Source organism: Pan troglodytes, chromosome 13 (genome assembly GCF_028858775.2).
Source record: "Pan troglodytes isolate AG18354 chromosome 13, NHGRI_mPanTro3-v2.0_pri, whole genome shotgun sequence".
Classification (NCBI taxonomy): domain Eukaryota; kingdom Metazoa; phylum Chordata; class Mammalia; order Primates; family Hominidae; genus Pan; species Pan troglodytes.
The window spans coordinates 81,510,739-81,527,753 of record NC_072411.2 but is presented as its reverse complement, the minus strand read 5'-3'; the positions used below and the strand labels follow the sequence as shown (position 1 = coordinate 81,527,753).

At 35.6% G+C, this 17,015-nt stretch overlaps 1 protein-coding gene across 17 annotated transcripts in view; it reads left to right on the top strand.

Moving 5' to 3' along the window:
• ZNF385B (zinc finger protein 385B) overlaps positions 1-17,015 on the top strand; it is a 420,705-nt gene that overhangs the window by 369,022 nt on the left and 34,668 nt on the right. For all 17 annotated transcript variants that reach the window (XM_054679159.1, XM_009443824.3, XM_009443823.4 and 14 more), the window contains one exon: positions 11,080-11,242. In XM_054679159.1, the coding sequence (XP_054535134.1) occupies positions 11,080-11,242 (163 nt within the window). The remainder of the gene's footprint in view (positions 1-11,079; positions 11,243-17,015) is intronic.

The following is a 17,015-nucleotide window of genomic DNA, read 5'->3' as shown; positions in this document are numbered from 1 at the left end:
ACACAAGTTTCAGTAGACCTGTATTCCACAACACTTAGAATAATGCCTAGAATATAATATGTATTCAATACATATTTGTTGCATTGAACAATGGATGGACCCTCAGTGTTACATTCCTCCTTTTAGAATGTTTTTCTCCCTCTGCTATATATATATGTATACATACATATGTGCACATATATGCGTGTATACATATGTGCACATATATGCGTGTATACATATGTGCACATATATGCGTGTATACATATGTGCACATATATGCGTGTATACATATGTGCACATATATGCGTGTACATATGTGTACATATATGCGTGCACATATGTGTACATATATGCGTGTACATATGTGTACATATATGCGTGTACATATGTATATATACATATATGTACATATATGCATGTGTACATGTGTGTACATATATGCATGTGTACATGTGTGTACATATATGTATGTGTACATGTGTACATATGTGTATACATGTGTGTACATATATGCGTATACATACGTGTATGTGTACATATATCCGTATACATGTGTATGTGCATACATATATGCATATACATATATGTATACATATATGCATATACATATGTATACATATATGCATATACATATGTATACATATATGCATATACATATGTATACATACATATATGTATATACGTATATGCATGTGTATGCATATGTATACATATATGTATATACGTATATGCATGTGTATACATATATGTATATATGTATATGCATATGTGTATACATATATGTATGCATATGTGTATACATATATGTATGCATATGTATATACACATATGTATGCATATGTGTATGCATATGTGTATATGCATATATGTATACCAATGTGTATACATATATGTATATGCATATATGTATACGTATGTGTATACATATATGTATATGCATATATGTACACATACACATATGTATACGCATATATGTACACATACACGTGTGTATACGCATATATGTACACACATGTATACACACATATGTACACACATATGTATACATATATGTACACATATATGTACACACATGTACACATGCATATGTGTACATATATGTACACATGCATATGTGTACATATATGTACACATGCATTTGTGTACATATATGTATGCATACATATATGTGCGCACACAAAAACCTACATATATATATACGTGCCATATACATGCCATATGTACACATATACATGCCATATACCTATATATGGTATTCACTTTTGTTATCCTCTACACAAGATTATAAGCTCCTAGAATTCACAAAGCATGTCTTCTGAAACACCTATTACATGATATATAATAAAACATTGCTAAATTGAGTTGAATTAAAACAATTCACATTGATGATATCATATATTATATGTATGACTTTTGTTATGACTATTATTGGTGAGTAGAACTTTTAGACAATATCACACAGAATCAGAAAGTGGAAACCCACTAGCATTTGTTGATTCTATTAAAATATTTTAGATTTTATCGGTGAATCAAAGTTATAGATACTATTATTTTTGTTTTGCCTCCAGCAGACCAATCTCTTATATGTGGAAGATTGGCCCAATTAATTTTGAATGAAAACTTCTAGTTTAATCTGGCACTTTACTACAGAAACGGCCTTAGCATGACTCAGATGGGCTAAGCGACTACTAAAGATGTGTTTTCATTATTTTCTCTTAGTTATATTGTGTTTTGAAGGTATCTGTTATTAGTCTTCACATTTACATATTCCACTTAATTTTGAATTATAAGATATCTTCTAGGTTTTAGTAATTGGTTTCGGTTTTGGAGTATGAATTTTACAAAAACCTGTTTTGTGAAACAGGTTTTCAAATGAGTAATGATAAGTAACTAATATATTAAACATATATAAAATATTACTAATGCTATTTGTCAACCAATTCTCTGAGCATTGAACTTTCAAAGTTACTTTGCCACTTTCATCTACATTAAGGATATTGTTTGTCAAACAAAATGAGACACAATGTAAATTCTAATTTTAGATTTATTTTGTATTATTTATGTAAATTTCCTTAAAGTGGAAATCAAAGTAAGTGTAATACCTTCTGGACTGATTAAAAATTAATGTGTGGAAGCCTGGGAGCCTAATTTAAAAGACCATCAGAAGGCTTGAATCAGTTAGCTATAGAGTCACAGCTTTAATGCATAAACTTGAATTATATTGCATTACTTATCATTGAGTAACAAAAATTGCTCTTATGAAGCACACAATGGCAGTCTGTTTTCCCACTGAACGATAGCAGTACTCTCAAACACATTAGCAACTTGGGATATAACTGTGAAAACACTATAAACTCTGAAATATCCTCCTTTGTATGTCAAAGTAGCTGAGAATTATCAACTAAGATTTCCCAGTTTAAAATAAGATGTGAATTAATTTGAGGGAGATGGGCAATTTCTATTTGTAAATACTTTTGGGAAAATCATAAAATAAATAATTCAAAAATAGTAATTACAAATTATAATATTTTGTGTCATATTATAAAATAAAAGATGGCCAGGCATGGTGTTGCACACCTGAATCTCAGCGCTTTGGGAGGGCAAGGCAGTAGGATCACTCAAGACCAGGAGTTTAAGGCCAGCCTGAGCAATATAGCAAGACCTCACCTCTCCAAAAAATTTTTTAAAAATAGCCAGGAATGGTGGCATATACCTGTACTCCCAGCTACTTGGGAGGCTAAAGCAGGAGGACAGCGTGAGCCCAGGAGTCTGAGGTTGCAGCAAGCTATGATAGCCCCTCTGCACTCCAAGCTGGGTGACAGAGTGAGACCCTGTCTCTAAAATAAATAAATAAGCGAATGAAAAATAAAAGATATTATCCATGTGTTTTATTAAATCTCTAAAGTTCAGAACTTCTAAAAGATGAGGTCCTTATATACATAATTCTTTGAGAAAATTAGATATTTTTATAAATTATAATGGTTCCCATTATTTCATATTTAAGATTATGTTAGTAGACAGAGAACTCATTTTCTCACTCCGGTATAACAAAGAATATAGTTTATCAAGTGCACTATTCATGAAGTTTGTGATTTGTCTCCTCTTATGATTTGAGAGAGTGGCTAAAGGCATGCTTTGCCAGGTTTCATTTACTTCATGTGGCCTCCCTTAAGATGTAGTGCATATACTAAGAGTTTACATATACATTTATCATTAAATTGATTCAGATATTGATCCCAATCCAGAAGGTGAAGTAAATATACCTTTTAGAAATGCTAAAATTGTAATATAATTTAAATGGAGAGTTAAGCAGTCTTGCTTTCTTAAGCAAGATACTTCTTGATGAATTCTTAAATAAATTGTGATGATGTTAAATTGTGACATTAAATAAAAATTTTATTACTCATTACCTATGTTGAAAAATTCATATAAACCTACTTCCATTAGGTTTGTGAGAGAAAAATCTTTTTCAAAATAAAATATCTATAATTTACAGTATTCATTCATAGAATTAAGGAACTAATTATCTGAGATTAACTTTACCTTGGTACATATATAATAAACTTATTTATAAAAGAAGATGATTTTTCATTATGGCCTGATTTGAAATACAGGAGAGAACTAGAGGAGAGAGAGAGCACAGAATTGAACAAATGGAAAGATTTGTGTTCAGATCACAGTTGATACAGCCGAGCTTAAATAATTGTCTCTCTTATGCGCTGTGCTACCCAACCCCAAACTAGTAACATATAGCATCAGTGAATATCTAGGGGAAGAAATGTAGATTGCTGGGAATCATCTAAAATTAATAATCTGCCTTCCAGTAATTGAAAGTGAAATATAAAACTTACTGGGAAAATGAGACAAAATTTTATTCACTTGAAACTCCATTGTAAGAAATGATTTTATTTCTTAAAAGCACTTTTTTTTTTACTATATTCCAGCTGATTTTTAACTCAAACTGCAGCATCTTTCTAATTCATCATGTAAATTCTGTCGTAGTTATTTGGTCCATTTATAACTTCTCCATGTTTCTGTGTGTAAGTAATTCCACCAATGAGTCATGGGCAAGAAACATGAGCATCAAGACTGTTAGCTGATGAATAAACACATTTGAAAAATTAATTTCAGGCCCTCTAAAGATCTCAGCATTTTAAGAAGTGAATTTTGCCTACATTGAAGTTTTTTGATGTGATTGAACATATATGTGTGTTTGTGTTTGTGTGTGTAATGCTCATATATTCAAATAGTGGTATTTCAAAGCAGCCATAACACAAGAATTGTAATTCTATCTTATAATATTGTTAGAATCTAAATTGGGCCCAAAAAGAATTAGCAGTCTAGAGTACACATCATTTTCTTCTTAGAAAGCAACCACTTTCACTTTAGTAACATAGAAATATTTGGAGTTGATGGGTTTTTTTACATCTATATTATAAAGCCAATAAATATAGAATGTCATAGGTACAACTCTGGCCTGGCACAATCCAGAAGATACTACGAATGTTGAAATATATGTGAATAGTGCCCTGCAGAGTTATGCAGTGTGATGGCCCTAGACAGGCCATAGCAACTTGTAGCGTTTCACTAGCTATAAATTAGCAATTAGCAAAGACATTATACCTTTTTAAGCTAAAAAGCTCATAATAGTTATAATTTTGTCTGGACTTTGTTTTCAACAGATCCCAATAGATGAGAATTGAATGAAGTGAATATCAAAGCCAATAGTATGTCATTACTGATATTGCAGGCCTTACAATTGCAAATATCAGCAGACAAACTTACTAGCAACCTTTGGATATATAAGCCTTTCTCTTGGGTATAGCTCATGCTTCCTATATTGTAGCTTTGTCTCTGAGAGTGTGTGATCTTATGAACGCCAGAAGTATATGCAAAAAGCATTGTAATAGTAAAAACAGTTTTATCTTGAAACAGTGATTCAAGTAATTATTTATTTCCCAGAAAACTTTAGTTTCTTAGTATGTTTAACTATAGCATTTTAAGTGCCTTGCTTTTATCTCAAATAATTATTAAAGCTTCAATATAAATAACTTAATTAATTTAATGTAAGATTGTGGTTTGGAGCAGAGGATAAAATCTGTGATGTAAGAGCAGCATCTTACATCCTAATCATTTTCTATACAAAATGCCTACAAATAGAATATTTGATTTTTAACTGAAAACACTGTGGTATGTTTCTGTGGTACAGGGAACCATTTTCAAGGTAGCACAACATAGCAACCTTGCCCTGTTTTTCCCTTAATATCTCTATTCTAGTGAAACTGAAAAGTGTATGTGCCCAGGAAACACTGTATAATACACAGGACTCAGTGCCCTAGCACATGTTGTTCCCTTTGCCCGTAATACCTTCATCTCCATTCTGCCACTTCAGAGCCCGGCCCTGGCAGCAGAACCCAGCTCTGATACCCTCTTTTCATGGAGCTTCCTTGATTTCCTCAATCTGAAGAGATTTACCTCTCTCCTGATTCTCATATTCTTTGTTTCTTGGTACCTCCCATTTTATAATTCTGCCTTCTGCTTTGGATTATAGTTATTTTTATGCTTGTCTTTTCTTCCAACCACCATTCTGGCAAGTAGGGGTCTTTGTTTTTAATCGTTTGCAATATCTAGCCCGTGGCAGGTACGAAATAATTTTTTGCAGAATAAATCATCAGGTTTCCCCTTTGTTAGTTTAGCCTGTTTTATGGTAGTTCATTTGACATATGTTTTATTTGGCATTTTAGTATATTGGGTTTTCCTGAAAATTAGCTGACCTTTGCTATTTCCCTTATAACACTGCTTAACACATTGAAATCTAAGGTCTCAGGAAAAAAAACAGATGCCAGTAGTTTTAATTATGCACTTTCTTTAATTAAGGGAACAGTTCTAATTACTTTTTAAAATGCAAAAAAAAAGTTGGTTCTATTGGTAAATAGATAGGTAAGTACTTTCTCCAGGGCCATTTTCTTTCCCCAGTCACTTTGTGAGTTTGTCCTTCGACTGTTTTTTCCATGCAAAGTGAGCACAGTTTAATGTCCTCATTCAAGATTCTAGCCATGTCTCTGAAGTCCAAATTAGAAATAAGGTAAAAATCAGGCCGTGCGCAGTGGCTCTCGCCTGTAATCCCAGCACTTTGGGAGGCCGAGGCGGGCGGATCACGAGGTCAGGAGATAGAGACCAGCCTGGCCAGCAGGGTGAAACCCCGTCTCTACTAAAATACAAAAAAATTAGCCGGGCATGGTGGCACATGCCTGTAGTCCCAGCTACTCAGGAGGCTGAAGCAGGGGAATCACTTGAACCCGGGAGGTGGAGGTTGCAGTAAGGCTGAGATTGCACCACTGCACTCCAGCCTGGCAACAGAGTGAGGCTCCGTCTCAAAAAAAAAGAAAAGAAAAGAAATAAGTAAGGTAAAAATCAGAAATGAGAGCACAGTGAAGTTTAGAAGTTTTTGGATTACATTTTTGTTTTTGAAGCACTAAGTTATCTCATTCTTTATCTTTTTTGTTTGCAACAATGGGGTTCTAAGGAATTCAGAGGATTTGAGAAAGTGAAGAGCTTTAGCAACAAAGGTTATTAATGGAAGAAAACATTCCAAGTTGTCATTTCCTGTCAAAGCTGTTCTTCTATCAGTGGGTGGTCAGGTAATTTACCAGAGTGGCCTTCAGAGAAGAACCTATATGCTGATGAATTCTTATGTGAAGGTCAGTGTAGTGGTTTGGGCGACTCTTTCTAATTCTGGCAATTCTTGTGAAGAGGTTTCTTTGGTCACTGCCAGTTAGGGGCACAGCAGCACTTTAGGAGGGGAAGCAGAATGCAAGCCATTACTGCTAGACAAGCATGTGTCTGCTAATTACTCATTGGGTGTAAAGTAAGTCAGCTTGGCCAACCTAGTCTCTTAGAAGTGTCACAAGAGCCATTGTTGATGGGCTTGACATATGTTGCCTAGTTCATGGGTTTTCTGGCTCCTGTCCTTGTTTCTTTCACTCCTCAATTAAGAAGATTCCTAGATAATGAAGTCAGGTTAATCTTTTGCTACTTAACAGTGTCTCAGTTTCACTTGAAGATTTGCCCAGCATTTAGAAACTGTTGACACTGCCTCAGACACAGTACTAGGGATAGCAAAGTGCCACTACTAAGAATACCACAGGAGAATGGGAAAGATGCCAAATATAAGGAAGTGGCACTTGCCATTCTGTCTTTATTTCACAGTCTTCCACTCCATTTTTCCCAAACAACAGTCAATAAAAGCTAAAAAGCCTTGTTGCACTTCTCTCCCTGACCCTGAACTCGAAGCAGAAGTGGATCATGGCTATGAAGAGTTTTTTCCGTCTTGGCCAGTGAAGTGTCACTTAGCTGGATCCTCATCCCAAGTGTTAATTGACGCTGTTAACTTTCGGCACTGATGCCAAGAAATAGTAATGAGGAAATGACACTGTTTATCTTGTACTTGGAGGTTTTATTTAGAGAACCATATGTTTCTTTAGCCAAAGGGCACTAAAGTAATGCTGCACTATTTAGTGTACTGTGAAAGATGAGTTTTTAGCAGGTCTCATGATACATTGTAGAAATTGTTGTATATTTTAAAAGTTGAACTTTTTTTTGTTTTTGTTTTTGTTTTTTTTGAGACGGAGTCTCACTCTGTTGCCCAGGCCAGAGTGCAGTGGCACAATCAGGGCTCACTACAGCCTCGATTTCCCAGGCTCAAGTGATCCACCCACCTCCTCCACACAAGAAGTTGGGACTACAGGCATGTGCCACCATGTTCAGCTAATTTTTTTGAATTTTGGTAGAAACAAGGTCTCGTAATGTTGCCTAGGCTGATCTCAAACTCCTAAGTTCAAGCGATACTCCTTCCTGGGCCTCCCAAAGTGCTGGGCTTACAGGCACTGCACCTGGCCTAAAAGTGGAACTTTCTTTACTCAACAGAAGGATCAGACCTGGTGTTTAATATTAGCATATTTCCCATGAATTAAGTACGTATTTCCTACTCATAGAAATTTCTATAGGATTAAGTTATAATCCTTCTCTGAGTCATTAAAAGCAGCATGCTATCTTTGTGTATATTTTTTACTTCTAATAAAATTATAACATTAACTTAGTGTAGGTATGTATATGTATAATGTGGGTATATAATTAAATAGGGATATGCATGTAAGCATTTTATATCTACCATGGCTTCTCCACCCACCTGTGTGGCTTTTTATAAGTTATTTAACTTCTCTATTCCCAGTTTCCCATTCATAAAGTGCTGGCCAATAATGCCTATTTCATAGGATATTATAAGGATTAAACGAGCTAAAATATGTAATGCATTTAGAATTGTGCCTGAAACAGTAAGCTCAGTAATATTAATCATTATTATATTATTATATTACATTATCAATTTTTAATTTTTATTTACATATTTTCTTAATGTATAACTACCAAACTATATTAGTTGGATTCAAACATTCTTGGTTGGTAATAAATAAAGGCCCTAAAATAATGTTACACTTTTCTCCCCACGTGATTTTTTTTTTCCAACTTGACAGAGAACAACATGAGAAGTCCTTGAGCAAACCAAGTAAGAGCAATGCCAAGTCAATGAAGATCTAAAAAGATATGTATGAAAAGATATTTAGGAAGTTAGGGACCATGTATAGTCAGTACAAGGCTATAGACCTTGGGTGATCTGGGTTATATGCTAGGGAAATCACTAATATGTCCAAAACCTATCCTTAGATTACACTGCTACCAAAGCAATATTTTTTTCCCCGACCACCTCCCGCCCTACAAGAAATAACACAGCAGAATCAAGGTACACTGAAAAACAGACTGTGGCATGAATCTATCACCAAGCTTCCATTTAAATGGGAGAGCAAATATATAGATATGATGTTTAACTCACTGCATGACCCTTAACACTTGTGACTATATCATCTATAATATTTGGCATGAATAAATTCATCATCATCATTTATAAGCTTAGGATAAAGTAGGCCTATCGCCCACCAAGATCTGGAAGTAATGCTGGCATTGAAGTGGTGCTCACCATCACCAGTTCTGCTGAACTAGCTAAGGCTGGATGTCTGAAGATAGCAAAGCAACATGTCCTGGTAAGCTGGAGTGAAACAAGCAGGAAAGTCAGAAGAAACACTTCAACAACACACAATAATCAACCTTAGATGGCTTAGTCTAATCATGGCACATTAGAAGAGTGCTTTGTCTCTAGTAGTTAGTAGTGAAATGGTTCCACTTAAGCAAAGGGCAGAAGGAGGATTGATAATAACCAAGGCTTCAAGAAATCAATGATATTATTATAAAAGGGACTTTATTATAGTCATACTCTCCACTAATGATTTTACCAGAAGAATCATATATTCTTTCTGCTGCCTTCCTTTCTGTGTCATCTCTTTTCTCTCATATTCAATCCAACAAACATGTAATAAATAGCTGTTGCAGAAGTCTTCCCCATTTGGAATTTGTATGTATCATCAGGCCTCTGCTTGAGAATCTCACCTCAGTGGTGACCTCCTCTACATAACTACACATCTAGTTTCCTTAACCTCATGTTGATGATGTTGCACCAAGAGGCCTATGTAAGCACTTCTCCAGCCATGGCCCTCACTGTTCCGGCACTCTAGCGTCAGTACTTTCCTTAGGCCTGCATCCTCCAACTAGAAATGTACTCTTCGCTACCAGTGTACATGCATCCCTTTCCTCAAATCTCAAATCAAAAGTTACCCATTGTAGGAAGTCTTCATTAATACCACTCCCCTCTGGTCCATTTTTTTGTTGTCCTGTATCTCCCATAGCATGCATCTTTCACAGTTTTAGCCCACCCTTGTATATGGATAGCTCTCCATTGAACTTCTTACCTCATGTATGTGTGAAACCTCATTGGACCCTAAAGACAGAGACCCATTCTGTCTGTCCACTATCACTTCCAACTACCTACCTACACATACACTTATCACCTGTATTCTGCTTGTTGAGGAGAATGAGTGGAAAGGTTCGTTTAATCCTCTTCAAACACATACAAGTATATAAAGAAAACTGATGGTTTTTAAAGTTATTTCTTTAGAAATCCTCTAACAAAAGTTCATCTTGTTTTGCATAAGATTTGTCATCCATTTCACTTTATAACTAAGCTAATATACCATTTATGTTTAGTTTTGTTTCTTTTCACTAAATACATGTTTATGTTTTTTCAGAGTCTTTTCAAAATTCAATTCAAGTGAATATACTTAGATTCTTTTGTTAATGTATATATTAATACTAGATGCCAATAAGAGAAAAGCCTTGTTGTTTAGGCAGAGGAAAATTTTCCAAATGTCAGTAAGTTGATTAAATGTTTTCAAGGCTTGTTGTAATTTGTTTTTGTGTTTTATCTGGCTCTTTCTTTTTCCTTTTGATCTAGTACTGAAGTTAGAGTTCTACATATGCTTTGTGTATAAATGAATTTAACACTAACCACTTAGACTTCAGAATCACATCTGAGATCAGAAACAAGGGTTTGTTCCTACCTCCTTTGTGCCTTATATTATCTGTACTTGTAACTGGAATCATCAAAATGGTACATGAAGTGCATATAGAGCTTCCCAAAAAATTCAGTGTCATTTTCACTCAGTAGCACCTATTAACATGTTTTGTCGCACCAGTTGGTCTCAGAGCAGAGCCCAGAAGAAAGTAGACACGTGGCAAACAGGATTTTAGTTGAAGGGAAATGACTGTGGAAGGTCATACCCACAGGCATGGGTAGGACACTCAAAGCTGCTGCTGCCAGCCAATGTTTGAAAAGTAGCCCCAATGGGCACTGGTGGGAGGGCACTGATGACAAAGCTCACCTTTGTCACAGTTTTGCCCTAATCCTTTTGTCCACTCATATAATGTCTGGTTTTTTAAAGATGCAGGTCCTTTGTATTGTATAGGAGGTTTTGATATGCTACACCCTCTTGGGAACTGGTCTACCATTTCATGAAGTGCCAAAAACGTAGTCAGGTACTGAGTTGTAAATGTCTGTGGTGCCTATGATCGAATGTATTTTTCTCCTGCATGATCATCCACTGTGGTGTTTGTAATTAGCAAAAAATGAGCCTGATTTGTTCTCCTTTGTAGAGCCAGGCCGAGGCCCACTACAAAGGAAGTAAACATGCCAAGAAGGTCAAAGCACTAGAGGCAACGAAAAATAAACCCAAAATGGTTCCTTCCAAGGACAGCGCAAAGGCTAATCCCAGCTGCTCCATCACTCCAATCACAGGCAACAACTCTGACAAATCAGGTCAATGACACTTTTTGTTCTTTACATTCTTTGTGTTTCTCCTGTTCCCCTGCCCTGACCCCGTTTTCTTGCCCTCAGTTGTTGCATGTTACTCTCCATGATTTGTTTTTGTGATATTAATATGTTTTCTTCACGGGAAGGATTATATGTTTGCACAGAATCTAAGCATTTGATATGTTTCCATTCCATGTTATTAAATATATACATTTAAGTATATATGTGTATATGTAAATATATATATATATAAGTATATATGCATGAAAACAAGTAGAGACTACTTGATCACAATGTGTTCAGACTAAAATCAGGAAATGGATCCAAAACACTGAGCTTATTACTTCTTTGTATTTATTTTATGTGTGTTTTTTACTATAGACTTTTTTATTGAAGGACTCCTTAAACTTGTTTAGTAATAGATATTTTTATGTTCTCTTACTGTAGTAAAAAGGAGCTGAGGAGCCAAAGGGGGGAACTTTCTGAGAGAGTGGCATTACTAAATGAATCTGGAAATGTGCTTAGTAATAAAAGATGATGCTTTTTGAAGATCTTCAGAGTTCCCCTCAGAGTTACAAATGGACTTACATATTTTAAGGGGATGATTTCCAACGTTACAAACTGATTGACAGAAGACCTTTATATATAAACGGAAATGGGTTACTAGGTGAAATGCCTCTGAAGAAGAGTCTATATTTCATAGTCCCAGTGAATCAGCAGAATTTCTGAGTAGGTTCATTCAGTGGAAAGAGAAAAAAATTCATTTTTGTAGCATGGATACCATGAAATTGGATGTTTAATAGGCTTCCACAATTCTCACATCTGCCCCTCTGGGCCCATGACGGATATGTCATCTTGTTTCAGTGACTCTTTGAGGAACAGTGTCTGTTAAAGGAGACTGAGAGAATATGTCCCTTTTTCTTATGTTTGATGTTCTCTTTAGGGGCCTCCCTCTTGTGGGAAACACACACATTTCTGATTCTTTTCTACTTCTCCAATCATTGGAGAATTTTAGAAGGAGACTTAAGACTGCTTTCCCGTGGCTTTTGGAGATGATCAAATCCATTACTGTAAGAGGAAGTTTCAGAAAACCTGTTCAAACAAAGAGACTATGGAAAAAGGGACCATTATTGATTAGGCCCTGTAGATGCTGGCTCCAAAAGCTCTTCAGCGTAGAAGGATTGAGCTAAGCTAAATTTGGTAATAAAGACTTTTTGTTCTTTGTACAATAGGATCACTAAATCATGTTATCTGATGAACAGATATAGTCATAAATGCCAGATTATTACATAGTATGTCTCCCTCTGTAAAGAACAAAACCTTCTGACATATATCATCTAATTAGTCTTTAATCAATATCTATCAGGTATAATATCAAATATTATATCTATTTTTCAAAATTGCAAACTGGTGAGGTACACAATGTGGCAGTTATTTGCTGGAGGCTACCCAATGTTTGGAAGAGCAGGAGCCTGCTGACTTCTTCCCTGGTTTCGTCTAATGCAGGATATCACTGCCTCTATGGAATAATACTCTGCAAAAGGTTTTGTTATCTAAATTATGCTCTTTACCTTCCAGCAAAACATATAAGTAAAATGATAAAACAATGGAAGTTAGTGCCACTCTATTCTTTCAGCTAATAGAACAGTTGGTAGTTACCATACATGTTACAACGTTGCTACTGAGTGAGCTCAGTGTTCCACTTAAGTTATATTATTATTTGAAAATTGGGTTGGCTGTAGGGATAATAGTAAAAGTAATAAGCAGAAAATAGTGTCAAAATCAGAAATAGGGATGGAACAATCAGAGAAGAATCCATTTTTTTAAAAAGCAGATAATTAAAGGGAGAAGGAAAGGTGTGGAAGAAGAGAAAAAAATAGAAAAAGAAAGTCAAAGATGAGGAGATAAAACCAAGGAAAGAGCAATACAGAAATAGAAAATCGTAATAAAGGGTCCTGGATTACAGTTACAGCATGCCTTATACCTACGAGATGACCAATTTCAATGAGTATATTTTGAAATAAAGTTTAAGGATTCAAGGCTTTTATTCCAATACTCAAATGTTAGCGGGTGCTCAGTAAAACAAAGACACTTTCTAAGCAGTTGTGTTTGCCTACAGAGCATTTGGAAAACACCAGGATAAAGCATACCAGTGGTGTGAACAAGGAACGAGAATTAAGATCTAAAACCCAGGAGAGAGGAAAACAAATCTCAGCCACAGCATCTCTTCTTCAGTACATACGTGGTGGTCTTTCTTCCTGTTTTCTCTGCTTCCTCTGCCTCTCTTTTACCCACCTCCTAGTACCTGTAGTCTAACAGTATTGATGTCACTCACTTTGTGACTGTACAGATTTGGACTAGAAGTAATAGAAACCACCTATATTTGGAGGTTATCTCATTTTTCATGTTTCCTTACTCAAAATCTGTATAAATTATTTGGTAACTCATTTGCTGGGCCATTACTTTTTGTTTCTCTGTGTTTGGTATAAGTATTAATACTAACAAAATATTGTATTTGTTCTATTATACTTATAAAAGCTACACCAAAGTCATTGAAAGATGGCACTTAAAAAAAAAAAGGAGTGCATTTGTTAAATAGATACATGTTCTTTTGTCACCATCAACCATATGTCAGCTTCTAAGCAAGAATTCCCACATGAGTTTTATGGAATTTTCAAGTTGGAAAATTAAAAGCTTTGCCCAGATGGGAAATCTGGTCCAAACAACGTAATACCTAATGTAATGTTAATTGCCTGTTTCTAAATTCTTGAAAAGCTCCCACAGCTTTGTCAGAGTCATAGATTTTTGTTGATATCTGGCTTTCATTTCATTTAAAATCCTGTTTTAGAAAAACACAAGACACAAAAATCAGTGCTTCACAAAAGGTCTACGTAAAATGTAAGGAGAAAGAAGGTGGGAAGAGGAATGGTGACTGTGATAATTGACTGAAATGTTTTATTTCAGACAATGTTGCTTTAAGGAGTCAGACAAAAATTAGAGTAAAAGTCACAGTGAAAATTCATGACTCACTTGCAAATCTCATGGGACTGAAATTCCCCAGCATTGGTCTTTTTCTTCTGAATGAAGAGTTCCTGTCAAGTGGGCTTAAGTAGTATCTGTGATTCTCAGATATTTAAATAAAAAGTGAAAATGTTACTCACTTGATGTTTCAGCTGCCAGATTTCAACTATGCAGGCACTCGCAACATCCATAGGCTTGACTAATTCCATTTCCATTCTCGTGTTTTAGCATCTGTAGCTTAGCAGCAGAGTTTTGTTTACATTTTGAAAGAGAGGGAATAGCCAGGAGTTAACGGAGGGAGCTTCTGGGAGAGCAGCATTCTGGGAACATCCTTTAAGGCAAGGTGTGATTTCAGGGTATTCGACAAGAAACTTGTGACCCACAGATGAATTTATTTATTTATTTATTTATTTATTTTTTTGAGACAGAGTCTCGCTCTGTTGCCCAGGCTGGAGTGTAGTGGTGTCATCTTGGCTCACTGCAAACTCTACCTCCCACATTCAAGCAATTCTCATGCCTCAGCCTCCGAGGAGCTGGGATTACAGGTGCCCACCACTACGCCAAGCTAATTTTTGTATTTTTAGTAGAGTTGGGGTTTCACCATCTTGGCCAGGCTGGTCTTCAACTCCTGACCTCAAGTGATCCGCCTGCCACGGCCTCCTAAAGTGCTGGGATTACAGGTGTGTGCTACTGTGCCCAGCTGGTGAACTCTTTCTGCTCCTCGAGAGCACACATTATTTATTCTAAGAAGTGATCTAAAAGGCTTCCAAGAGCTAGGGAAGCCCTCTTACCTGCTATTTTGGCACTTGGCACAACCATTTTTCTCTTTTATGTTACTTTTGGAGACATAATTTGGTTCATGTTGTATCCAGATCTGTATAATGCAAAGAGATTTGTTATAATGGAGCTATTGTGTATAAAAATTTCGGGATATCATGGCAAGCTTTCTTTTTTTTCTCTCAGGTCAGTAAACAAAATGGGTTTAAACTATAATAGCATGAATTGCATTTATCATAAGAAGTTCTAACTACATGATTCAAAAAATTAGATATATTTCATTAAAGCTATTCTTCAGTTATGCAAAATAGCTGTCCATTCACTTTTTGGAAGTTGAGGTAGAGTTACATGTAAAATCCAAATAAATGGCTTTATAGTCTCCCAGGATCTGTCCCAACTTTTAATGATGCATCAGAGGAAGTTGGAAACATAATGGGAGGGAGGAAAAATGTGCTTTGGGAGAACTGGGGTCAAAACACAGCAAGCATTAGGCAGCTTCAGGAAGATGGCTAGAACATATTGGCCAGACACTCTACCCAAATTTCCCCCTGGAGTTCAAGTGTCATAATGCCATATGACAATACACTTCCCTGTGATAATATGCCCAATACATCAAATTGAAGGCTCTCTTGTGACAGCATTTAACAACTCATACCAGGTTAAAAAAATACAGAGCCTCCAGAAAAATCCTGTTTCTTAAAAATAATAAAATATTATGAGAGTCAACCTAATAGTCCATATGTCTGGGCTTTCGCATTGGATTTTTTTAAAAAATTAATTAGATATCAATATGAGGAAATGACATTTCTAGTTTAAAGTATGTAAAGCTACTTAGAGCTAAACAGCCTTTAATCAGTTGCTGTCTAAACAGATGAATGCATATAGAATGATTCGAAATGCCATAGATGTATTTATAAATGCAATTAAGAGCAAAGATAATTGAGCCAGCATCTTCTGTTGAAATATAACAATAGAAACACCTTAAATTTGTTCAGCTTACAAGACGCAGTTACATATGTTTTCACTTGACTTTCTTAACCCTTTGATAGATAGGGCTGAAATTAGTATCCATTGTTTGTTCATTCATGCAACGAACTTGATATCCATTTATTCGCTCAACAAATATTGATTATCTATACTAAATAGCATAGTACATATGGGTGCAACAGTGAACAGAAGGACATTTGTCGCCCTGAAAAACTTTCAACCTAGTGATGTTTTTTATTGTCATTGTTGGATATATCGGATTTAAAGAGAAATAATATGTAGTCATCACCTTCAAGCTGCTCCCAAAACTATAGTAACAATGAAGAACCTGGGTTATTAGAAGGTTAGGTGGTTTATGTCAGGTTGCACAACTCAAATCCCAGTAGAGTCAGGATGGAAACTTGGGGTTTCTTGTTTCACGCTTGTTTCATTATTCCAATTACTTCTAAACTTCTGTGACTTGGAGGAGTAAATGCATGTATTCCAATGGGCAAAGGAAGAAACCACTAACCATTTTCTAAATAATTGATGAGTAGGAACATATATGACTTTTAAATTTCTTGCTGACTGTTTTGGTATAAGCTGTGGCAGTGAAGGGACCATCAAGGCTTTGTTTCATTGATAATCCTTAATTTCTATGCGGGACATTATCTGTAGTGTTTCAGTGTAGTAGAAGAAAAGTTTTAGAAGTTACAAATTTCTTCAAGAACAAATTTGAATAACAGCACTCATTTTAGGTAAATGGCAAATGATAAATATTCTCAAAGTTCCAGCTTGACAATTACAGACTTTACATGTCTAGAGCCAAATGTACTCACTGAAATAGAGGCTAACACTGAGACAGGGCATTGCAGCATGTTAGAAGGCTTGCCCTGCCTCCAAAGGGGTACTCTTGAGTTCTCTTGAACACGCTCCCCATTTTCAATAGCATTTTGAATCATTTTACCTAAAATATTTCCACTGAGGGCAGGGAGATAGTTTTATTTATCCCACA